The sequence below is a fragment of the Melopsittacus undulatus genome, chromosome 4, assembly GCF_012275295.1.
Source record: "Melopsittacus undulatus isolate bMelUnd1 chromosome 4, bMelUnd1.mat.Z, whole genome shotgun sequence".
Taxonomy (NCBI): domain Eukaryota; kingdom Metazoa; phylum Chordata; class Aves; order Psittaciformes; family Psittaculidae; genus Melopsittacus; species Melopsittacus undulatus.
Window position 1 is genome coordinate 70527921 of NC_047530.1, and position 27101 is coordinate 70555021.

The 27101-nt window shown below is 39.7% G+C and overlaps 1 protein-coding gene across 2 annotated transcripts in view; it reads right to left on the reverse strand.

The window, feature by feature from the left end:
* Window positions 1-27101, reverse strand: part of PRKG1 (protein kinase cGMP-dependent 1) — a 479219-nt gene that overhangs the window by 104988 nt on the left and 347130 nt on the right. For both annotated transcript variants that reach the window (XM_013130233.3, XM_005153712.4), the window contains exons 6-7: window positions 12195-12272; window positions 7649-7743 (exon numbers count right to left, since the gene is read on the reverse strand). In XM_013130233.3, coding sequence (XP_012985687.1) covers window positions 7649-7743; window positions 12195-12272 — 173 coding nt within the window. The remainder of the gene's footprint in view (window positions 1-7648; window positions 7744-12194; window positions 12273-27101) is intronic.

The window sequence follows — 27101 nt, forward strand, 5'->3', positions numbered from 1 at the left end:
TATCTCATTGCTTAACTCCAGTCCAACTTGAGCATTTTAAATTATCATTTAAACACAGACACTGGAAGAGCTTTTGTAGCTCTTTTTTTTTTTGCAGTTGGTGTCCTTGCTGTATTACTTTGGGTCTAAAGAAACCCTTTGCTTATTCTAACCTGGAAGAGTACTTCTTGTGTAACTTGCCCTGTGAAGCAAATCTGAAAAGCTGCATAGCTTTTTGGGAAGGTTCACCAACACCTGGTTGACTAAGATGTTATCAGCTTCCTGTACCATGAGCACAGAAATTATTAAAACCCCTCAAATTATTGACTGAAGAGCTGTTTGTCAAAATGCAGAAAGATGCTGCAGTTGGTTAACTCTAATTCCAAATATCTTTATGTAAAAAGTGTGGTTCCTGTTATAGAAAAAGTAGAGCTGCACTCAAGAGATCTTACCAAGTCATTTAAGATGCTACAAATTGTAAACATGGTAAAGAAAAATTATTATTTGTCTTCACATTTAATCTCTTGTTGCCACATCTATAGTCTCAGAGAACAGACTCTTGAGCTCTGCAAATCAAGAAGTCCACTGCACATCTGAGAAGTTGGAGGCATCTCATAAGAGGAGCAGATGGCCCACCAAAAAAAAACCCACTTAATAAAATCAGCATTTCTTCTCATCTTGCACACTTAAACCATGAAGCTAATAGCTATAGAAGTGTGTGGATTTTCAAACCACTTGCACATGTTTGGAAGGCAATTCGACACCCCACCAAGGATTATAAATTATAAAAACCACCAGCTCTGGTTCAGGACATTCTTCAGCAATTGAATCTGGTTCCTGTAAAAGATATGACACCAGGCTAAATGGACCTTTGGTTTCACCTGGCGTGATCTACTTTGTATTCTTATTTAAGACAAGAAGAGTCAACAATATCAATTAATTCCTGTTGCAAAACCATAAGACAACCTTGATCTTGGTGGTCACAAGACAGCACTCCCAGTTAGGATGCTGACAGTCAAGTCATCTTGCTCTGTCCCTCTGGGTTCTTTCTCATTTTTTTCTATAGGGGTGGTTGAAGTTGACTCAGCTCTAAAAATAACAGATTTATATTTGCTAGGTGGCGAAGGTGTAACTACACTTTTGTGAGTTTAAGCATCCCAACTAGGGTCAACCTGCTAGCTCATTTTAAAAGACTTTGTATAAGTCCCTTAATTGAGAGCCTCTTACCTGCGAGGGAACTTCTTAGATCTTCAAGAGCTTTTGGTAACCAGATGAAGACGCTTGCCACAAGTGCCTGCACAAGCCATCATAACATTGGCTTATGTTTTATGAAGAAATAAAGGGTGAAAATTGTGTATTTGGAGACAGAGAAGCAGCTACATTAGCAATCAATATGTGTTTGCAATAATGCAGTTAAACAAATTGCAAAGGTCCTGATGAAGATTTCATAATTTACTTTGCAACAGCAGTATCATAAAACATCTCCATCTGTGCTAGAGTGATGCCCTATCTAAGGGCTTTAAGATCAGGGCTTAAGACTCAAAGACCAAAAGCCAGCCTAGAAAGGACATTTTAGCAGGGTGTAATTACTGCCAGAGTGTTCCCTTAGGAGATCAGTCTGACTGAAGGTTCACCTGATCACCTCTCCTAACACAAGGAGGGGCCAGATGGCTGCAGGAAGAAATCCAACCCCATGGGGAAACATATGGTTATATCATCTCAGTGTCACTTTGCCTCCTTGTTTCCAGCTGTCTGGCCTTCTGAGCTCCTATCCTTCAAAGCCTCCAGAAGAGTTTTGTTTCAGGGAGTTACTAACAGCTTTTCTAAACCTTCTAAAAGCTTCTGGTATTCTTTGCATTTCTGGGCAATGGGTTAAAATCCATCAACCATCAACCCCTTTTCCCACTTCCCAGGTCTCACCTTATTTTATGGACAGGGTTCTACCTGGGAGGAAAAGATAGAAAATACACTTTAATAGCCAAAATACCTTTTATAAGCACCCAGCACTTGTAATAAGTGTAAAAACCAGCTTATGTAATGGATGAAATAATTCCAGCTGGTCCCTGGAGGTCATGAGTCACATCAACGGTCCATGAGCTATGCACACAGTATTGAAGGTGCGGGGCAGGAAAAGGGCTACAAAGCACCCTGCACTTAAAAAAAGACCAATTATTTAGCAACAGCTGATAAAAAGTGCTTCCCAAATTGCCTCCTCCTATCACCCAAAGTTAAAAGGGTCTTTCTTGACAAGAGGAATTAGAGATGTGTGCATGTCTACAGGGGTATGTTACAATAGGCATCACAGAAACATGGTGGGATGGCTACTATTATTGGAGTGTTGGAATGGAAGAGCTCTTTAGAAAGGACAGGCCCAGCAGGCAGGGAGCGGGAGTTGCTATTTATGTTAGGAATAGGCTGGAGAGTACGGATCTCTGTCTGGGGACAGGTGAGCAGTCAACAGAGAGTTTGTGGGTCAGGGTTAAAGGGAGAACAGTGATGGCAGACATTACTGTGGGGATCTGTTACAGACTGCCTGATCAAGAGGAATCTGTGGATGAAGCACTCTATAGATAGGAACAGCCTCACGTTCACAGGCCCTTGTTCTCATGGGGGACTTCAACCACCCTGAAATCTGTTGGAGCAATGGTCCAGCCCAGCACAAGTAATCCAGGAGGTTCCTCGATTGTGTGGAAGACAACTTCCTTCTGTAAGTAATAAAGGAGCTGACAAGGAGAGGTGCCCTGCTTGACCTCGTGCTCACCAACAGGGAAGGGCTTGTTGGAAATGTGATGCTCCAGGGCAGCCCTGGATGCAGCATCCATGAGATGATCGAATTTGAGATCCTCAGGACAGTGAGAAGAGCGTGCAGTAAGCTCACTGCCTTGGACTTCAAGAGAGCAAACTTTGGCCTCTTCAGGTACCTGCTTAGTAAGGTTCCATGGGATATAGTTCTAGAGGGCAGGGGGGCCCAAGACTGTTGGTTGATATTCAAGGATCACCTGCTGCAAGCTCATGAGTGTTGCATCCCAACTAGAAGGAAGAGCAGCAGGAGGGCCAGGAGACCTCCACGAGTGGATAAGGAGCTGCTGAGGGAATTGAAGGAAAAAAGAGTCTTATAAAAGGTGGAAGCAAGGACAGGTGGCCTGAGAAAAATACAGGGAGGTTGTTCGGGAAGCTAGGGACCAGGTTAGGAAATCTAAGGCCCAGTAAGAATTAAACTTGGCTAGGGATGTTAAGGATAACAGGAAGGGATTCTATAGGTACGTAGTGAATAAAAGACAGACTAGGCACAACATAGGCCCCCTCCAGAAGCTATCAGGAGAACTGGGTACACAGGATTTGGAGAAGGCTGAGGTTCTTAATGACTTCTTTGCTTCAGTGTTCACTGGTAAAGGCTCTGACCACACCACCCAAGTCTTGGAAGGCAGATGCAGGGACTGTGAGAACCTAGACCTTGGGCCCACTGTAGGAGAGCATCTGATTCTAAACCATCTTAAGAACCTGAACATGCACAAGTCCATGGAACCTGATGAAATCCATTCACGGGTCCTGAAGGAGCTGGCGAATAAGTTGCTAAGCCACTAGCCATCGTATTTGAAATATCATGGCAGTCAGGTGAAGCTCCCAATGACTGGAAAAAGGGAAATATAACCCTCCTTTTCAAGAAGGGGAAAATGGATAATCCAGGGAATTACAGACCAGTCAGTCTCATCTCTGTGCCGGGCAAAATCTTGGAGCAGATTCTCCTGGAAGACATGCGAAAGCACATGAAAAACAACAAGGTGCTTGGTGACAGCCAGCATGGCTTCACTAAGGGGAAATCCTGCCTGACCAATTTGGTGGCCTTCTATGATGGGGCTATGGAACTGATGGACAGGAGTAGAGCAGCTGATGTCATTTGACACTCATACCCACACAGCCATATAGTGTTTCACTGGTTCTGTGAATTATCAGCACACAAAATATATCCCAGGAGTTTTGGTGAGTTATAGAAGAGACAGCTTCTGTAACTCTGGGACAATAACTACACAGAAGCCTGCAGATGTGGAGATATAAATAGGAGATAGTACAAATTTTCTTGATAGGAAGATGTATAGTGTCCCATGAGAGACAGGTACTACAATAACTATTTTTAAATCATTGTGAAGATAGCAAAAAAAAAAAAAGAATTTGTTATAGTAGCTCAAATATCACCATAATTGTCCCCGTTGCAGAGCATGACCCAAAGACCACAATTTCTTCTTCACCCTATGCACCACGAACACATTTTGATAGCAGTCTCATCCACAAGACAACACACCATGACCCTGGAGGCAGGAAGGCTTCCGTTTTTCATACACTGTGTCCTAAATAATTTATACCAGTCACCAAGACTCCCTCATCTTCTCAAACTGGCTGTCACCTTGCTATGGTTTTGTTCACAGTCAAGTGAATATGGGTTTTGCTTTGGCTTAATTACACCACAAATACACACCCATGTGGATTTATAAATCAACACAACTGAAGATGAAAAACTCCAAGTGAAAACCAAGTAATTTCATTATTTTCAAAGACAAATTAGAAAATGAAGCTATTTTCAAAATAAAACTGTGTTTCCATAACCCTGTTTTTGTCCACCCCAGCCACACTAAAGCAGCTGCCTCTTCTGGTAACTGCATTAAAAATGCTTCTCTCAAAGCCTAAAAATACAGTAAAACAGCCTTACAACAATCTGCCATTTTCATCTTACTATGTGTAAAATATCTTTGTAAAATAACCATTTCACATATTTGTGTAACCTGAAATCAAAGTGTAGCATTCATATTTCCATAACTTTTTTCAGTACAATGCAACCCCAGAATTTATACTTATACATGGATACATGAAATTATATACATTGTGGAGGTCAAGGCAAACCACTTTTCAGCTTCAACCTGGCCTACTCTCACAATTTGTTCCTCTCTTGCCATTACCGAGGAGACTTGAAGCTACCAAGTGATTAAGCATCCCCTTTTTTAAAGGCCAATGCATTCACCAAAAAATCACAGCTATTTCAAAATCCCTTTCCTGCTCACCCAGGTGGGCTCCATTGCCACCTCTCCAAAACATCAGCCCTCTGCCATGTGCCACTGCTCTTTTGCCTCACAGTCTGGATGTCCTGGATCCCAAAACCAGGTGAAATTCACAGCACCCAAAACAACAGATCCATCTAAATGCAATATATGATGCAATATACAAGGTAACAGTAAGGAGGCAATGGCACAAATTGTTCCTCTTTTGAATTGGCTTATGGGAAGCAATTTTTAAGGAAGAAAGATCCTTTCCTATATTCGTAAAAATTTGCTTTTATGTCCTCTTTTCCCATCATCCTCTCTAAACTGTCTGCAGACTAAACCATGTTTTACATCCAGTGAGATGGATGGATGGATTCCATCCAAAATCTCTGGAAGAGGACGTGGTGTGGTCCAAACAAATGTTTTTGTGCAAGCATTCATCTGTGTGATGTCACCAAAGCAGCACACCATAATTATTAGCTAGTTTTCGTATATGAGCCACAAAGTAATTTTCCTTTGCTTATTTGAATGAATTGTTATTTCTCTGTTGATAGAAGTAATTATTATAACGTCTTACAAAATGCTTTCTTTCCCATTAAGAAAGCATCACCAAACAAGCCTGACTGTAAATTATATATTGCTATACTGTAAATTATGCATCTGCTATCTTGGCACCAATTAGCCAGGAAGGTTAAGAGTATTACTGCAAGATGATGTGGCTGATCATTTCATGACTTGTTTTGTTACTGCCATGGTGTAATGGGATACTGTGAAATAATACATGCCATCTGGTGCGAGAGCAAAAAACAGAATAATGTATATTATCACCCAGTGTTTATGTCAGTACACATATTGCTGTGAGGGATTAGAAGGTATTTGTTATCTGTCCTCCTGCTGTGTGGCACAACACAATGGATGCTACAACTATTATTTTATATTGTCAAGAAGAAATGTCTTTTAGTTTTTATTATATCCTAAACATATGAAATCACAATATGATTTAATAGCATGCAATTAAGTACTGCTAAGGAAGTCCTAGTAACGTTTGGGAAAATTAGCCAAAGATGAAACAGAAATACACTAAAAATTCAATTTTATCTTGAGCTTTCAGCCATAACTGTATTTTACAGTAGTAGGAACATCCTACGTGTTTCCTAAGTTGCTGAACAGTGATGTCTTACACAGTCCTGAAAAATACTAATTTATTAGCAATTTACAGAGCTGCTGGATGCTTTATGTAACAGTATTTTCTATTCTATCCAATCTAAATCTAGATACAGAACTACAAGTGTATTAGCAAGTTGGAGGTATTCTTCAGATATGCCATCTCCCTAGCAAAAATCTCAGTATTATGCTTTCCTTGTATATTGAGAACATACTCTCAATTAAGTTTCCATTTAGTTTTGGAAGATCTATGTACTGAATATTTAAATACATGTAGAAAAGTATTTATTGAAAATTAATCTCAGTCTGAGCCAGCTAGCCAAAATCCTCTATCTGAAATGATGAGAAATTCTCATCATGATGTTGCTGCATCTCACCTAGAACTGGAGGGATGCAAGACAGGAAATCCTTTTTATTTCTGTATGGGTCTTCTTCAAAAGATTATTTTGTTGGAGACACTATTGCCTACTCTCACTATTAGAGTGTATACCACAATATATTTTGTGCTGGTTTAAAAAAACACCAGGTCTAAGAGTCGAGTTTCTGTGAGGGCCAATAAGAAAGTGTTCTTATGTTTGTTGGGGGAAATTTAAAATTATAGTTTAACCCATTTTAGTATTTAAAAACCACATTATTTTATAAATACGGTACAGATTTGCAGAGGCAAGACTCGAGTTATGTGCTGGATACATCTCCTTGGCTGCCGAGAGGTGACATATTTGGCCTTTAAATGTTCTGCCACCTTCTATGTGGAAGAAGGCTGATTGATGAGGGATTGAACATGTTATCACAACATCAAAGAGAAGCCAAACAGTTCTTATGCACAGATAAGCATCCAGGATGGGATAAGTGTTTGTTCATTAAGTTGAATGGGTGCCCCAAATTCCTGCCTAAAGCATATTTTACTATTCCTGTTCTTCTTCCTCCCTACAGAAACAAAGCATATTTTTCTTAAATAACCACCTGTGGAAAATGGATTTACAGCTTCTTTTAGTTCATCCTCAAAGGAAAATATTTATATAGAACAGGTCACTTGCATATAATTCCCACCTCCACCAAAATCGTATATATACACAATAAGACAATTTAAAACCCATCTCTACTTCCCTGCCTTCAGCTGTCAACCCTATCAAGAACTCCATGATTATATTACCATACATGAAAAATACTCCAGTTACAAAACATCAAACATTTTGACCTTTAAATGAATGGTCAGGGAAGACAATACAAAGATAAACTATTTTCTGATGCCTATAAACACAGTAAGATGTGGCCACTCAACTGCAGAACAGACGTTATTTCCCCATTAAAGTGCATCCACCTTGCAACATGCAACACCAAGTAACAATTCCTGATTCCAAAAGCATAAACCCACTCCAAGTCTCTTTCCAAATTGTAAGAGGCTTCTGAGGGTTGCAAAAGTCCTTGAAAAATTATCACAGTGTAAGAGCTACATCATAAGGAGCACTTACCCTTGAAGGGCTTTTTCTCCAAACCAATCTCCCTTCCCTAGAGTACGGAGAAAGACCGGATCTTCACTGGGGGAGTCTTCACGAGTAACATTCACCTGTTGAAAGGCCAAACCCCCCAGCATTTACACAACTTTTAATTAACAAATAAAACCTGTTTGTTCAGAGAGAGATTTGTCATCTGGTGGATCTCTCAGGAAAAGCTGTGGTCTATATCTCCTCTGGGAACCATGTAATTCCTCAGAGTCCTGCACTATTCCCTCAGCATCACCAACCAACCATCTAAGAAAATGAAGTTATTTTCCATTAATGTACCTACTACTCTTGCAAAAATGCAATTTGTGTGGTTTTGAAGGGTTTTAACTCTAAACACGGAGCTGGTTGCACAAGCACAGTCACTGCCTGTATGGGGTCAGCAGCAGAAATAGATTTCAACTATTTCCCACGTATCAGACACACACATAGAATCACAGAATCATAGAATAGTTAGGGTTGGAAAGGACCTTAAGATGATCCAGTTCCAACCCCCCTGTCATGGGCAGGGACACCTCACACTAAAGCATGCCACGCAAGGCTTTGTCCAACCTGGCCTTGAACACTGCCAGGGATGGACCATTCACAACCTCCCTGGTAAACACATGGCATAGGCTTCTGTTAGCTTTGTTTCACATGATTTCTTGTGTTACTAAGTTCATTTAATGGAAAGGAATAACAAAATTAAACTACATTTAGACATAATTGAAACAAAACAATTTGGAGCATTACAGGATGAAAGATGACTCCTCTCTTTTTTACTCTCTCAAATTCAGGTATGGGACAACTCTAGCTAGAGTAAAAATCAAGCACTTTCATTGAAACTTAAAGAATAATAATATCTTATTTTTTAGTGTTTTATTTTTGCAATGAAAGAAGAAAGCAAGTCCTGCTGATGGAAAGCAGACTTTCTACCCATTGTAAAACCCCAGGTACAGTAAGCCGAAGATGAAGAAGCTGGCACTGTAACAACAGGAAAATTACTTCATATCTGTGAATGCTGATTTCTTACTGCTGGTGGGGCCTTTTTTTTCTGAAACTATTTCATAAGAAAAATAGTAATTGATCATCTGAAGACCCTTGGCTCTACTTTCCTGTGCCAGTATGGGATATAAATCCCAGCTGCCATGTAACGACAAAGCCCTTGATATCCTACTGGATGCTGAGGATGGCATGACATATCAAGGATTCAAAGGACTCCATGAAAGATGAACGTTCTTGATGTAATGCCTGTTATGAGAAATATTTCTTCCTTTTCAGCTGTTATCAGAGGTAACTAATACCTCTTACAGTATGAGAAGGCAGGTGAAATACAAACCCCTCCTAAAAGTACATGGTAGGCATCACCTTTCCCAACATTAACCATATATAATCTTAGGTGTCCAGTCTCTGCCTGTGGTCAGTGGAAAGGGACAGCGTTTCCAAATCATCGGTTGTCCCAAATTTCACTGGTATGAGCAACTCTCTGAAGGTACCTAATATGCACAGGAAAATCTCTCATCTGCTTCTCCTTTTCAAGCTGTTTAGTTTTAATCAGAGCTTTTGCATATGCAAATTCACAAAGCCAAAATCTGTGATGTCAGACACATCCTTTCAGATTTAAAGATATTCCAGTGTAATTTCACTATTAAATATATAACTGTGGCCTGCACCTTCTCCCATCTCTTTTATGGATGGTAAAACCAGTGGGTTTGAGTCATTAATGAGCACTTAGTCTACATCACACCACATTTAACATCTGCAGCAACTCATTGAAGATCAGATGAGGGTAGGGAACACGTAACAGATGAGTCAGGAACATTTGTAACTGATGAAAAAAAAATTGGGGGAAAACAAAGGGAACTTTAATGCAGATTTAACCTTTTCCCTGAGACCTCTGCTGATTCAAAGCAAGGAGTGCTAAGGGATTATGGGAGTGTGATTTCTATGTGGTTCAAAGTGATGAGCTATTTGAATAGCCATGGTGCCAATGCATAACCTACATGATCAGGCATTAGGCTGGTGCCACAAAATGGCTTTTAGAGGGAAAATAGTGTACAATGGCACAGCATGGCACATGCTGTCTCCAGGTAAATGCAAGGTACAGAGCAGGCATGGTGCAGCAGCACTTAGCAAGCTCTTCTCCTCTGACCTATTATTCAACATATTTCTGCACACAGGATGTTTTGAACATACTCTTGATTTCTATTCACTTGGATTTGAAGAAACACACTAAAATAAATAAACTAAGTGAAATCAGGAGTGAGTCAAGTGTGGGGAATGGAGTTGACAAAGAGAAAGGTGAAAAGGATTTTACTCCTAAAAGAACTATCCATGGAGCATGGGCTGAAAGAAAAGGAGCAGAAGTCTTTCTAAGCATTTCTGAGATGAGTGATGGACTCAGAAATGTAAAATATCTTCTCTGTTCACTTGACTGCCCCTACAGATGCATTGACATAAAAGGCAAGGCAGAGTTTTTGTAAGTAGCTATAGCTGATAATACCCATGTAATGCTGCTGAATGTAGAAACTACACACAAGGTCCCAGGTACAAGGGCTGCTGCCAACACTTTTTCTGGCTCATTAAGTTGCCTGGGTCAAGTTTTAGCATGGGGCATGGGACATTATGTGCCCCTGCTTCAGAAAGCCCCAGGCAGCACACACTGATTTAGTAATTTTATACTTCATTGCTATTTATTCCATGTTTCACTGCTAAAGCTATAGTCTTCCTATCCTAGGCTGTATTCTTTGCATGCATTAGTTACTACACCCACTGTGTAGCTCTTATACCCCAATATAGGTATTAAAACTAACCAGTCACCAACTCTGTTCATCTTATGCAAGTCACTGACTATATTTTGCAAATCAGTAAGCTTGGAAAACTGGGCAGGACTTAACTGTGCCTGTGGGAATTTCTGTTAAGCCACCACGATCCAGCTGAAGGGTCTGGGAATTTCTCAGCAAGCCCATGTGCATTTTATTTTAGCTCTCTTTTTCTGGCCATCAGCTGTCATAGTAAGATATAGTAGCAAAAGCCAGGGATAAAGCCAAGGAGCAGTACTACAGGGCTCTGGAGTAATAGCTAATGGCCATTTGGTGTACTTCTCTTCCACCCTGCAGGTGAGATATAAGGGCTTAAGGAGATACAGGTCAACAACTGGCTGCCCAGCTGATGTCAAGAACAGGGATTTGGTTTTTACAACCAAAGGACTCTCTTTGGAGATTGAAGACTGACAGAAAATGATGGGAGCCACCTGACCAAGTGGGGCACAAGCATCATTCCTAACAGGCTGGCCAACACGGCAAGGAGGGCTTCAAACACTCAACAGAGGAGAGAGGTGCACTCTCCCACTAATTCTGCACATTAAAAAAGGGGGAAAATAAGGATTTGAAGCATGCATCATGGTTGTCCTTATTCTGGGAGGACAGGAAATATTACTTTATCACTTATGAGTGGAGGGAAGCAAAAGGGCATGAGGGAATACCATCAAACTTGGATTTCTGCAGTACATGATTATTTCAGAAATTTGTCTATGACTCTCTTATTCATCTACAAAAGACCATGTTTTGCTTCCAGTGAAGACTCGCTCCCAGAGATAAAGAGTGGAAGATGACACTGAAAATCTCATTTTAGTACATGCAAGCTTATTGCTGTCTTGGGAGACAACCCAATGGCATGTACAACACCCACGCTGTTGCTCTATGAATGCCATGGGCAGTTTGCTACTCTTAACTACACTAGGCCAATGTTAATATATGCCTTGGTGCAAACCTCTGAACCAGGAGGCTGGGGCTGGCCTGCTTTCAAGCTTATTTATCCATTTGTGTTTACTTTCAAAGTATCGCATTTCATCTGCAGTGGGAAATCACTGTGTATTCCTTTGAATATCTCCATCCTGCTATGTGGAAAGAAGCCAAATTCTTCTCAAGTGTAATAGTATTAGCCCAGCTTAAAAAAAAAAAAAAAAAAAAAAAAAGAAAAAGAATGGAAGGAGAAACCTCAGTCTATAAAATCCCATCAGGATTTTATGGGAAAAGAGGTCAAGCCCTGTATTTTCTTTGTGAGCAGTGAACAGAAACTTAGACCTTTTTTCCCGAAGGAGTGTGTTCAGACCTCTCTGGCTTCCTATTATTTAATTTGGAGAGGATGACAACTGATATCTGTGGGAATTAAATTTGGAAATCAGACTTGTAAGAGGGACATCTAGCAAAGAAAACATTGAGCATTGTAGGGTATACTGTTAAAAATAACTGAGCTTTTTGGTCATTTACTGTAAAACTCAACAACTGCTTTCAACTCCAAAGTGTTTGCTGTGAGCACATGCATAAAACAGTGTGAGATCTATTTTTTTTCCCCTTCAGGCCACTCTTCCCTACTGGTACAGTGCCAAGAAGTTTAATTAAATGTCAAGTGTTGCAACACTTGTGCCTTAGGGAGGGGAGAGAGAGAAAGTGCTGACTGGAACTGAATTTCGAGAGCGTCCTATCATGACCATTGTTTCCATCATCCCTCTTGCTTTCCGAGGGTGTCAACTTACCTTTCCTTTGCTGATTATGAAGAAAGTGTCTCCTCGAGCACCTTGTCGTATAATATACTCTCCATTTTCATAGTGCGTCTATAAGAAGAAAAGTTAAGATGAACAAATAGGATCAGAGACTGTTATTCAGCAAGACAGCTTGGCAGTTGCACAAGATAGCACTTCTGGAAACATTACCCTGGACCAGTTTCATCTCAGTCTGACACTGGCCGAGATTTAAAAACTGTTGTGTGTCAAGTAATACAACAATTAAAATAAAACTGTTTATGGCTTGCCCATTTTTCTTCTTACTGTACCAGTGTCAGTTTTTGCCCAGATGAATTATCCTCACAGCCTAAATCCATTTATACTATGTAAACCAGAGGAATTTTCAACAGAGAATACAGTACATAAATGGTAATAATATTTATGTTGTAAAAACAGTTCTCTTCCTCTTTTTTTGTTGGTTTTGGTATCTTTCCTGCTTTGCTATCAGGGGCTTAGTTCAACAAATAATTCAATTTGTTCAACAAATTCTTCAACTCTTCTCCTGTTACTATAATAGTTTAATCCATATTTTATACCTTATTTTGTGGAATAGCCCTTGCTAAATTTATGTCACAGCTTATCAGTGCTTGCATCTACACTACAAAGCCTTCTTCCAACATTCAACTCACATTTCTCTAGCTCTTTCGTGAGTGCCCAATCACGTAAAGCTTTCTCTTTGCTTGACCTCTTTCTCATTGGCACCTCTCTTCATGCCCTTCCTGCTTTCCACATCTGTGTCTTTATATATTTCAGTTCATTCATTTCACGGCTAATTCTGCCTGGCCTTACCACAGTCCTTCCTGCTTGATTCAACCTATCCTTCTCAATCCTCTAACAATGCTTTTCCTCTTACTTCCTCCTTTCCTAACACAAATCAACTTATTCATTGATTTTGTTTTAACTGAATTATTTCTGTCTTCTAATCTTCTAACCGATTTATTTATGTCTATTTAGACTCAAAGCATGGAAAATTTGTAAGTGCTCACTTATGACACATGCAAATAAATTACAAGCCTCTTGATTTTAGCTGGCCATGTATAAGGTAACAAGCTGTTGGAAGCCAGACTCTGTTGAAGGGAATCCTTCTGATGAAAAAGAATAATGGTTTTTAGCATCTTCTTAAATTCTAGCTCCAAAGCCCTGTATATACTGGTCAAAGAATTTCCAGAATGTCTTTTAAATGGGGAATAAATATTTTGCAGTTGCAAATGAATAAAAATGTATGCAACTAGTTTAACACCCTGGACTTTGGCTTAGAGCTTGAATGCTTTCAGTTTTAGACTTTCCTCGCAAGAGAAAGGGGCTGTGGACAGAATACTGTATTTTCAGAGGCAATATTAAAGTTCAGTGATGAAAGCTAATTTAATATCTCAGATAGATTTCACTGAAAACTAAGCATCACATAGGTTTTTGAGCATACTTCTTAAGATGTAGCTCCTTCAGGCCTCAACAAAATCAAAGCAAAATATAGACGTTGATTCCTAGCTGGAAGAGTTGACCAGACTATATTAGCCATTCTTACATTTTTTTTTCTCTCCAGCTGAGAGCTGAAATAAGGTGTAAAAATGGAACAGAGAAAACCCAACTAGAAATGCAGGCTGCAGAAATACAGCTGTGCGACTTGCCAAGGTCAAGATAACCAGGCAGCAAAGCTAATAGTTACAAAGGTCCTGTGTGTGCAGGGAGAAAGAAAGATTATCATCTAAGGCATCAAGGTCCCAGTTTGGCATCAAAGCCTGAGAAAGTTTGCACTCAAGAAAAAAGCAAAGATAAAGCAAAGAAATTACTGCTGGGAACACTCACATAATAGCAAGCCACAAACATATATTTTACAAGCTTTGGAGAATGGGGAAAAAAGCTCAGCTTCAGTGAATTATGAACACTAGGGCATTTACTACATTGTTGTTTTACAAGTAGCACCAGGCCCTTACAGTACTTCACTATGGAACTGATAGTTTTTATCACCTTTTTAATAAATTCCCAGTCCCCTAGTACCCCATTTTCCTATATAATACAAAATTTTCCCAGGCTAAACCAGTAAAGCGGTGCATCCTTAGCAACGCAGGGATGTCCATGGGGATGAAGAGTGCAAGCCAAGCTTGCAATCCAAATGCTCATGCCTTTATCAGAGCACAGTTAAGTGCTCCAATAAGAGGTTTCTTTCTAAGAAAAGAAGTGATAAAAAGAAGTGATAAAAAATGTATCTTGTTTTTTCTGCTTTTTTGCGACATGCAACGCATCCAAAATGAAAGACTAAAGGTTTCCTTAAAAAGAAAGTTTTAGTTCTTCCATTAATATTTATGGCCTTGATTTCAGCATGTCATATACAAGGTTTAAGTCTTATAAGCACTTAGTAATCGTAAAATAAAGGTTCTAAGTCTTTCCAGTCAACTCTCAACTCAAAGCCACAGCATTACATCATACTTACAGAAAGAATGTGCTGGAAGGGGTGAGGGGGGGAGAGGACAGAGAGTGAGAAAACTCTCATTAACTTTATAACCAAGAGAAAGTCAAGTACGTATTATATAAACTCAAATTTCCCTTAAATTCATCAAACACAGTTTTGTGGCACCATCATCTATGCCAGCCACAAGAGCTTCAGATTCTTTGCCATGCTTTTGGCACTCTTTGCAATGCCACCATTTTATGATGAAGTCCTCCACAACACACTGGGGGGACACCTTATACACCACACAGACAAAACATGAGCCTTGCGACTTCAGACACCCATGTTTGGGTAAAGGCTTTGCCTCACCGACCTTACTCCATCAGTCACCAAATTCAACTGGATCTTCTGTTCCTGACCACCATCAAAAACTGAGGCAATTTAAAGCTCAACCAAGTGTTGACACAGGCTTCATGGAGAAAAACCAATGCTGGAGACCAACCCAGTAGTTAAACTTTTCCTCCAGCTGGATGTCTTTGACTGCTATGTTTATACTCAGAACATTTGGAAAAAAAGTGGAAAATAGATCATGTGTTTGGTGTGCTATGTAACCCATGTCAGCTGTGGTGCTGAGAGGCCAAAACCCTACCAAGGGTCATGTCAGGGAAGCAGAAACATAAAGGTGACTTTGAAATGGAGTTTCACTCCCTGCAGCCAGTTTATACCACATAAACCAGTGAGGGTAACCTGGGTCTGATGACAGTGCTCAATCCCCTATAATGGGATGTTATTTTGTTGGCAGTTTAAAAAAATATTCACAGAACCACCAGCAAAACTCCAAACATAAGCAGCTTTCAAAATACTTTTGTTTCTGTTCTGGACTTTCTGTTAAGCATTTTTTCAAGTCTGAAATGACAACAGTAATGCTAAAAAAACAGAATTTGATAAAATGTTTATTTGCTGAAAAACGCTTCAAACTAAGCAGGTTGCTATTGGTCTTCTGCACTGAATTCCTTAGGAATCATGAAACTTCATTTCCCTGGTTTTACTGTGTCTCACTCCCATGAATTCTCTCAAAATGCTGCTCCTTGAAATAGCCAAGGGTAAAATTATTATACTGTGGTCCTCTCCTTATTTATCCCATGAATCAAAGCACGGCAGGTGGGTCTTGAGTTTTTGACACTCAAGATGTCTCAATAGCCCTCTAAACAGCAGCTTAGTTAAACAACTGGGAAATTAAAACATGAGAAAGGTGGATGATTGATGGGAATTGAGGATTAACTCATGCCTTTTAATTCAAGATCATTATGGAACACAGTGTTGAGAAAGCAAATGAGGAAGGGTAAACCAAACAGATGGAGGATGTTGCTAAACAGCTCATCCAATGTACACCTTCCACCATACACTGGGGGTGATGCAGCACAGACTGGCTGATAGTGGGGTAACACAGCAGGAATTAATACATTATTACAGGAATTAATACACTACTAGCACATGTTCACCATCCCAAACAGTTCTGAACTTGAGCTGGAAACCTGTGGATGACCTTATTGCAACCAGGGATTGCAAACCTATATTTCAGATACAGCTGGCTGTATCTGAAACTGAGCTGTAATCATCTTCAGCAAAGTTTTTTTTTTCTCACTAATGGATTACAAACTTACTCTTCCTTCTTAAAAATTAAGCTATTTGAATTCAAATTGCATATTTGAATACATATTTTAAAGCCAAGGTTGTTTTGCAATAGTTATAGGAGAGCATTGCCTTAGTAAAGCCTTGTGGTAAACATTTTATTTGTACTGCACTGATTCAGTGTGGCTTCTTAGTGCACTGTGACAGCAATGAGAAGAAAAAGTGTCCCTAGGCAGGTTTTGGATGCTCTGGGCACTCAACTGTGCTGTCTTCCGCAGTTTACAGGTTGCTTCTGATCCCCACAAAAGCATCCCCTGGACAGCAATAGTCTTAATGCACCTAAAAAGGCTGTTCCTGTGTGGACACTCAGGTCTAGTCTACAGAATAATACAAATCACTCCAAATGCTGGGTTTATTTGTCCTTGACTGAAGTTTGTCTTTACATCCTCATGAGACAGGAGGTGAGGAGCTGGTAAAAAACCAAGCTACAAAGCAAACAAGAAGGAGGTCTGCTAAGAAATGCATTTTCCTTAGACTGAAAAGAGTTGGTGGCGTACCTCCTAATATCAAGATATACTATGTGTTTCTGAAAACTTGTTCACCTTGATTTCTCTAAGTGAAAGGAATATAACAGGATGTGAGGGAGCAGTCAAAGAGGTACACTCAATTATTTCGTTGAAGCAAAAGCAAGTACAACCTACACCTACTCTACTGGGTACAAAAAGAAACAAATAAAACAACAGTCCTATAACAGTCTCCTGCTGTTTCTGAAATTGAAAGATGCAATAAATGTTCCCAATTTGAAGATCTTCTGTTAAATGATTGCTTTAATTTCCTGATTATTTCTCTTGCAGTTTGGCACTAATGTTTCATGGATCTGAATTTCACTGTGCAGAGAACCAGTGGGAAAGGAACATGCAACAAGAGTAGGGATGGAGCTGAGACTGGTACCATTCTTCTCTTTTTCTCAAAACCTCCCCCAGTTTCAGTGTCCTACAGATACACAAAGCATCCATGAACTGAACTGGAACTGATCCTCTCCCACGTTTGCTGCTGGGTGGTACACACCTACACTGCGGGGACAGGGTAAGACATGCAATGGAAATATAAAAATGGAAATTGTGGAAAAGAAACACTCAACCTGCTCAGTTCAGAGCAAAAGACAATCTCCAAACTGCAATTTTTCCAACTCTGACCTGAGATCTGATGGCTCCTTTAGGTGAAACTTCTGGTCCTGAAACACAGGTTGAATTTTCACCATGAATTCAAGACTTTTGCATTAACCTATAAATATGACAGATGTGATCATTCAGGAGCTTCCTGAAGGTTAACTTCTGTCACGGAAAGAAGCAGCAGTGCCACACCTTTGACATTTTGATGACCAAGAGCACACAGTTGAGTTTCCTTTTACACCATGAAAGGTGTACAGCCTTAACACCAGAACATCAAACCTTAAAACAGCTCTCCGCATGGTAACAAATAGCGGATAAATAGGACCACTTGTAATTTGTAAATTTTGTGAGATACATAAACAAGATTTCTTAGGTTTGACACTAAACAAATATGCCTCATCAAAGAAGCCCCCTAAACCAGGCAATACTAAGAAAAGGGCATGAAGCAAGGATAAACTTCAGTATAGTAACATCTTCTAGCAATAAAAAACACAACACTGTCTTTTTGCTCTGATTTTATCATCTTTCCTTTAGATTCCAGTAGACATCAATCCAATGCTCAGCAAGTGCAGTTTTCATGGATATATAAAAGGTAGCAAAATGTATAAGGGACCTTATTGGCAAATTGTGGCTCAGGTTCCTGTGTTCAAAAGGGAAGACATGCATCAGACAGAAGGAGCTTTTGTCCCTTGTCCTTCCCCACTCCTGAGTGCCTTTCTCACACCCCAAGGTGGTGGCAGCACTGTTACAGGAGCAAATGCCTTTTCTGCATCCTCTATGCCTTTTTCAAACAGCAGTTTTCTACTGAAGCTTCTTCTCTTTTTCATGCTCCTCAAAAGTCAGCAAGGAGTCCCGTGGTGAAAGGAGTCACCTCTGTTCTCTCCTACATAATCATAGCATTTGCTCAACTCTTCCTTTACTGGAACCTTCTCATCTGGCATGACTAAAAAATTCTCAGGCAGGAGCCAAGTCTTGCTGCCACCTCCAAGTTTCATTCCCAGCCCACTCTCAAAACAAACAGTTTTAGGCAAATATGAGCATATTCAGGGACTCTTGAATGCCCATAGGACTGAATGGCAGAAACTGTTTTGTGTAGATGAAGATTTCTTGAACTTCAAAGATTTTTATACAGCCAACTCTAAGACTACAGGATGTTGCAGAATATCAAGTAGATGATGAGATATTGACAGACTGCAAGCCAGGATGATTTGGACTAGATAAATCCATTAAGGTTTGTAATGAAGATCTGATATACAGTTTTGATTCCTAAATGCATCCTGAACTTTTAAGGGAGAAAGAGGACGAAAGTGAATCTAAAAAACCCCATTATTTACTTAAATGCATTATTGTGAAAGAAATTTCCTACCTTAATTTGGTCTAAAAATAGACACAAGACATTATAAACCACATTTGAACTCTTGTTCCATCATTACTGCAATGCAGCCTGACAACCGTTTTCAGAGAGCAGTCAGGCTTCCTAAGCTGCAAGCGGCCCAGGAGGTGACCACTCTCAGTTACTTTTTCTCCAATGCTGAGGCAAACGTGTTTCTCTGTTTCTGTCTGGAAAATAGGTCGTAAAATGCTGGGACCAACTGGTGCAGGGGCCACAGCCTTTCTGACCCCCAAGCCTGACTCTGTCCCTGCTGCCCCTCATCCCCAGGTCAACGACAACGTCCTTGAGTGTGAGCACTTAGAACAGAGGTACAAGAGATGCTCAAGATGTTGCCTGCAGCCCAACATCTTTTTATAAGGGAAACTTGCAGGAAAATATAGGAATCTCAGAAGCACTAGTTTTTGCATACTCAGCCACCGAAAACAGGTTGTCTATCCACATACATACATAGCAAACGTTGATGTGAAAACCAAGAGGAGAAAGACAAAGTAGCTGGTGAAAAGAATTAATGGAAAACCTGATGCTCTTGAAGAAAGACCACATGTAAAGATGCTCAACAGATATGAAAGGGCAAAAGGAAGGATGAAGGGATCAGAGAAGGAAACTCAGCCCTTCTATCACACATTCATTTGGTATCACAAGAGGCCACAAGAAGAGATCAGCTGCAGAAGTGCTGTCAGGGGTGGAGAGCTTCATTTCCTTAAGTGCAAAGAAACAGGAAAAGAGAAATAAAAGTAGATTAATGGACAGGACAATCTTCTGACACAGGAATTTTGGAAGGATGAGAAATGGAGGAAGGAGAGGATGCTGAAAAAGCTAGAAAGTTTAAAGAGATACCAGATGGAGATGAAAAGGGTAAAAAGTCAAGACAAACCTCAAAGGCAAGGAGGGAGAACTCAAGAAGTGGTACTTCAGGGATTAAGAGAGCATGGAGATGATACAGGGGGATGAGAGCAGCAAACTGGGACAGGCTAAGGAGCTTTCTCAAAAAGGGTTGCTCAGGAAGACAAGAGAGGAACCAATGCGGAAAAAAAATAGGATTTCTCTCATAAGAGATGATTGTGAATATGAGAGACAGTAAATTAGTCCAGTGAAAGTTGATAGTGGTATTAGGCCAGAGATCAAGCTGTCAATGAACTGCAGTAGAAAAACCAACACTTTTCTTGCTAGCTAAATAACAATTGATTCATAGATACTCATAAACATGAAATGTGGAGAATTAACTCAGTGACAGGTAATTAGAAACAGGATACTTAGGCAACAGAGTGGAATTAATTAATCCATTACCCTGACTAAAAATTAGCAAGCAGTAAAATCAAGCAAAATTAAGTAAAAAATAAAATAATAATAAAAAAATGCATCTACATACTCATAGCAAGTTGCATGGGGTTAGTGCTGGCTCTGGGGGGGGAGGAAACAAGCTGCCAACTGGAAGTATTAGCATGAGAAAAAAGTTTGCATGCCCATGACCAGTCACATTTAATTTTGAGTATAAAATTTTGTAGGATCAAAATCTCTATCCGAGCAACCCCTGCCCCACAACATTTCCAGCCTACTTTGAACATTAACACATTGCTGTGACTCAGATTGCTTCATTAAAATAGAGTGTTCTGGACTGGAAAAGGGCTTTGTTTTTTAAATACAGAGATTAAAAGGTCTCCCTCATCAACAGGACAGCATATTGACTTTGTCACCTTTGTTTTGAGAAAATACATCAGAAAATCACACTACATCACTGCACCATAAAACATTTCTCCAGTCACAAACAACTTAAGTATAAGGGTTTTAATTGGATTTCATTGAAATTCAAGAAAAGTAGCTGCACTTCTCTCCTTCTTTCCTGAATAGCTCTGACTTATTTTTCTCTTTATAAAGGAAGAGTGTGTGTGTGTGTAACACTAATTTCACCCTGTAAATCCAAAGACTGGTTTCACAACTATTAAAATGGCAATTCCTTGCAAAAAATGAAACTGGAAGCAAACAATGTAAATCAACATATTTGTTTAATTTATGTTTCTTAATTTGCTCCAAATTTTGTATGCTTATTCAGACAAATTATTTGAATTGCCATGAGGGTCCAAACTAATTTTCTAACCTATCATGAGGATTAAAAAAGCATATTAATTAAATATATTCACCCAGTCTTCAAGTAACCTGTGATGAAATGTATTTTCTTATTGTGTTCTGAATCAAAGACAAGACTCTACCTTTCCATATACAAATACACTTCTTTAAATTGTCATTAGAAACTGAATTTACTGGAAGCAAAATCATGAAAACCATTTGGTTTAGCCAGTCTCGACAGTTTTACTGAAACAGATACTTTGCCCAATTCAAACTTCTGAATTCACCAGCTGCTTCCAGTTTGACAACTTCTTTGGGGGTTTGTGTAGGTGACGACCAGTTCTGCCTTAACACGTGAACCTTACAGCACCAGATGAATTACACACTATCACAGCTTATACTCTCTTTCATACCTTCATGGATTTTGGCTGTTACTAGAGGATACTCTCCTTTTCCCTCGATTTCTCTCATTAACTGCACAGAGGAAAAAAACCAAACCAATCACAGAGCTTTATCAGCCTATATGCATACAAACTGACTCAGCTCCCAGCCTGCCAACAAGCATTCTGGATTACAAGTGATTTTGGAAGTGAATCACATGGAAGTAACCAAGATGAAATGTTTGTTTGAAATATAATTATTAAAGCAACGAGTGAATTTTCCCTCTGAGCGTGCAATGAAATGGGAAAACCCCAAAGCTCTATTATTTTAAATAACAACAACTTTTCTCAGTGGAAATGGAAGCTGCCTTGAGCCGCACACCCTAACCTGGGTTGCAACTGTCAATAACAGAACTTGCCAATTCCAGATTTAATGCAGAAATGCAAAATATCCTCCCCTAAGTACAGAATTCAGTATTTATTACTGTTAATGTAGACTTATTACTGTTAAAATATGCTCATACAACTCCAGCCATGTAAATTTAAACTTTGCTATGAAATTGTTAAAATTTTATTAGATCTTTCTGCTGCCTACAACTTATTTGGGGCTTTTGCACAACTAGTAACAAAACATGAAGCTGTAAGAAATAAAAAAACCCAAACACATTATAAATTCAGAATATGGTGAACATTTACATTACTAAAAGATGTAGCATGACAAGAATTAGTCCTCCAACAGTAACACCTTCATCAATCTCTCGTGCAGTGACCAGGCATATAAATATTTAAATGACCACATTTATTTTGTGCTTTAAAGCAGCTTTTTATGAGTATATGTTACTATCAGTCATGAAAAGAAAACCAGATCGACACTGGGAAATGTGACCTAAGTCAGAGTTTTGGCACAAGATGCAGTAGTGACACAGCTGACTCTGTCCTGACCAGCCAAGGACAGCACATCAATCCAGAGATTACTTCATTAGGGGTTTTTTGAACTCCAGACACAGAGAATTATATATTTTGTGGCTTTCTCTGTGATGAATTTGGAAAATGACAATTTGCATTTACAAGTGGACAAGCACAGGATTGAGTCTTTAACAGAGATGGGCTCACCTGTCACTGCAGTTAATAAAACCCACTCCTACACAGCCAAGGAAAACCTTCACCCTGGTAAAAGAAGAACATAAAACTATTCTTTTCATTTCACAGTCTCTTATGGTGGACAGAAATCAAAAGGGACAGGAGGAGGACAGCACATCTGTTCCACTGATGCCAATTTAGGACATCAGCAGTTTCCACTGCAGCAGTATCATAAGCATTCCCAGCAATAAGCTATTTTTTGTACTCGTCTTCTCTCTGAATTACTGATAGTCAGTTTTTTTCATTTTATGTTAATTCTGAGATAGAGTCTCATTTTTTCAGCACAAGTATAATACTGAATGGACAAAAGGCATCTGAAGGGGACAGATCTTGAGCAAGAGATCCCTTCTTGCCTGTTTTCCATGACTTTCAGAATCCAAGACAGACTTGGTTGATCCCAAGAAGCCTGCGGCTGGGCAGGAAGCTGAGTTTCAGCCCTTCCTAACATAGATATGGGTTTTGGGGCAGGTGGGGGTGTGTTACCTTCCTTCTGGGGATATGCAAACATGCAGTGAGCTGTCCTGAGGTCAGGTGACTTCCTGACATCCCAGCTGTGCACTGGGACCCAACTGGGCAAAATTCAATGATGAACACTGAAGCAGCCTCTCTGTGCTATGACCCCTGAGCATACGGCAGCATGATAGCAGCTAATGTTTCATTTATGATGCTAAGCATCTGTTACCAAAGCTGCCCACTGCTGATGGAGAATCGAATGACTCGAGGAGATCGAAGTGCTCTTTAGTGCATCTAGCAGGAGGCTTTGGGGAGGTGCTAACCCAACCCAGTGTGCTCTGACCCTTCACCTCCCATCTGGTGTGTAATACCAGAGACAATAAGCACTCACCCATTGCAAAACTGAGTATTTTTCTTGTCCACAGTGAATCTCTGAGATCTGACTACAAGTAATTTTATGCAAAAAACCTTTTTTTTCAGACAAAAATAGCTGACTTTTTCACCATCCCTCAGAATAGAATTAGTTTTTCTGCCATGCTGGCAAGTTAGGTCTGAATATCTTTATTATTTCCACTTGACAGAAAGCAGCAAATGAGTGACCTGAGCTGACTTTTGGTGGTGTGAAGAAAACCTGTAAATCCCATCTGAAGTCCTTGGTGGGCATGTTTTACAGGATCAATCATTTGCCTTCACCTTTCCAAAACCCTCACCAGCAAGGGGAGCAAAACAACCAAAGAGAGGGCATCACAGAATTAAATTATGTCAGTCCCAATTCCTCGCGCTGTATCATGCTTAGGCTATAGGCTACACCAGCAATTTAGGTTGCCTAAATAGCTTATTAAGCTGCTTAAACTTGTACCAGAATCTACCTCCAGGGTCAGAAAGGTCAGGTTAAATACACATTGCCATACACTACAGAAATAGTGTTATGAACAGTCCAAAATTACATAAAATCATTTTTTTTTATATTTTCGTTTTGAAATCTTGGAGAAATATAGATTTTCTTATCCAAGTACACATTTTAGAGGCCATTTTGCCTAGCATACTTAATATTTCTATACATTTTGATCACGAGACTTTTTTGATAGAAGCCCACATCTTGATTTCATTACAAATGCCCATTATCAACTGGCATGGCACTGGTGCTGCCTACACTCCACAATCCAGGCAAGTATCTGCCAGGAACCCGCATGTTCCAGAGCACATCCCAGTCCAACCCTTCCTTCAAGATGAAGATGGATCTATTAGGGATGCTTCAAAAAGAGTACCAAAGACACATCTGTTTTGGGAATGCTCTATCAAAGTACACAACTTTCAGTGACCTCTTGTGACAATGTTTTGAGGTGATGAGTATCATCCCTGTTCTACTACTACAGGGTCTAACGCCATATACCCCAAAACTTGTGTATGTCCCCCAAGTATAGTCACACACTGTTATTTCTGTACTCCCTGAAGGCTTCAGATGAGAGGCAGAAGTTCCAAGCTGTGCTCAACTCCCTGGAAGCTCTGAAAATTCATTTAGGGTCATTAGATGAAGCAGATAATTCTCAGAAACACAAAAAGCCCAAACCAAAACCACCTTCATCTAAACTGTCAGCTCCTACAAAGCCAGATCAAAAACCTTCTCCTCTAGAAAGAGATCCACTTTCCACCAAAAACCAGCATGAAAGAAGGATTTAGCCATTACCAAGCAGTGTGTTCTAGTGGATGATAAACTTACTGTAGCCCCTCAATTGTGTATTATAGCCTTATGTCCTCTCATGAGTCCAATCTAGCAGACAGAATCTGATCCCAGTGCTATGGTGGTAAGAAATTCTATTTTGAGAAGCTTCATGGTAAATTCCTATTAACATGGACAGAAAGCCACAAGATATTAAAAATGTAAATAGGAAAGCTTATCTCAAATGGTGTTTTCTGCATTCTGTGCAGTATGGAAATAAGGCCATTTCAATTTTACCACATCAGTAACTCCATTTCTAATGTCATTCTCCCTTCCTCCAGTGGCTTGGTCTTATGGTTATCTATTAAAATATCCTATGCCTAATAATTCATGGATTAAGGATGAAATGGCTTTCTGCTATTATAAAGACATTTTTCAATTACTATTATTACAACTCAGAGATATTACAAATACTGCACCAACAGTGGGAAATAAGAAGTTAGTTTAAATATATTCAAGACTTTAATTGAATGTTTAACAATATACAGGCACAAAAATTAAACTTATTCAGCTGAGTATGAGCAAGTCCATTTCCCAAGGAAAATAAACTCCCTGAAAAAAAAAACCCACCTCTCAGCTGGGGTGTATTTTGAGAAGCCACCAAGGTTGGGAAAGGGAAGAGGATGTTCCCATTTTAATGCCTGATCTTTTGCTTAGCATAAAGCTGGCATTTAATGACCAGCTCCATTGTTAGAGGGTCTTCAGCTGGTGCAGGAAGGCTCAAAGTGCAGAGCAGAGAGCCAGCATGCAGAGCTTGGTGGCCATTCCTTGGGTGACCACAGGCGTCTCCACGACATTTGATGTTCTTTTAACTTTTCCTAACGGATCCCTGGCATGACTTGTTTATGAGGCTACAGCCTGCAAGTCAGCCTTGTTTAAAATGCCAGTAGGTGTCACTGTGAGCAATGGTATACGAGAAGCCAGAGGAATAAAGTTTGAACCAAAGGGCAAACACCCATCAAGTTAATTAATTTAAAAAAAAAATAATTGGTAATTATATTTGTCTGCTCTTAAAGATAAAAGTGCACTGTCTGTGCCTCACAGATAAAAGGAGACTTTTCAGAAACAATTCACTTTTTCTGTCCCAGACCATTTATGGAATATTACCAAGCAAGCACAAGGTTGGATTTTGTTTCTTTGGTTCATTGCCATCAAAATTAGCTGATATATGTATGTATATATGTATGTATTTAACTAGCGATATGTGGGTTAAAATTAGATATTTTTGGAAACTGCTATTAAAATAAACTCACAAAAGGAGATACTTAGCAGACCACAGACAGGCAAGCTCTCCCTCCGGAGCTTCCCACAAAGACAGCACAGCAAAGTCCCCAGCCTCCTTCTCCCCCATGCCTGCACAACACCACGGCACTGAGCAAGTGCCTCATCAACAGGGAGATCTATCCCATAAATCACTAGGTGGCTGAAAGAGCTCAGGCTGTCAGAAATGCTTTTTAATTCTAATATCAGGCCCCAGAGATGCTCCATTCAAACTAGGCAGCTAGGCCTGAGCTCAGGTGACTGACGCAGGAGGAACTGAGACTGTTGCAGATGTTCATGTGGAGTTTTTTCATAGATATCCTTCTTCATACAGATTTGTTTTCTCTAAAAATTAGTAATCAAAGCATTATTAATATTATTTAAAAAGCATAATTTGCTAAACAAATCTGTACCCTGCCCATAACATTGGAGCAAGACGGTGCCATACCTTGCTGCTGATGCTCACATCACTAGAAACAAATGGAGTTTTAGAAAGAGTATTTCTATCTAATGTCTGACTGAGATTTTCTAGTTCAATTTTAAACTTACTCAGATTGAACAGGAAATATCTCTTAAGTGGTTTTGGCCCAGAAGAATTGCCAGTGTCCCAAGAACAGCAGAAGCCTTGGCTCAGGGCACTGCTGGGGAGAGGGGCTGGAGTTGAGCCACACTGGCTGCAGAGGAAAACAAATCTGAAATATATTTTAATTTGAAATTAATATACTGTATTTGCTTAACACAAGAAGTGAAGGGCAGCCACCAACCCATTGGTCCTAACCTGGCTGAAGGCAAAAGCAGCATATAAAATCCATAGAAAAAAAGAATCCATGTGTGCATTGCCTGAATATATGCTGCAAAGCCTTTTAAAATTAGAAACAGTAAAGTAATGGAAGTGGGAAAATCAAGCACATGGCTGGATCACAGAGGAGACATTTACTTGGATCTCCCAAGTTGTATGCTGTGACCTCCCTGTTGCTCCATGTGCTGTAAAAAATTCACATCCATCTTGCACATTTCTAAAAGAAGAATATACAAACCTGCCACTGAAAATGATAAATTGTGCATTTACTTAGAGCTTGTTTTCACATCTATGAAAACTTAGAAAACATCTAGGATTATCAAACAGAAAACAATTTCATGTTGAATTTTTTGTTTTGGTTTTTCTTTTTTCTTTCTTTTATAGCTGTGACAGACTGTCCGAAGAATCCACATACAGAGAGTATAAACATTGCCCTGGGTTCAGCTGTAGCAGTCATTTTTCTCTTTCCTAGTAGCTGGTG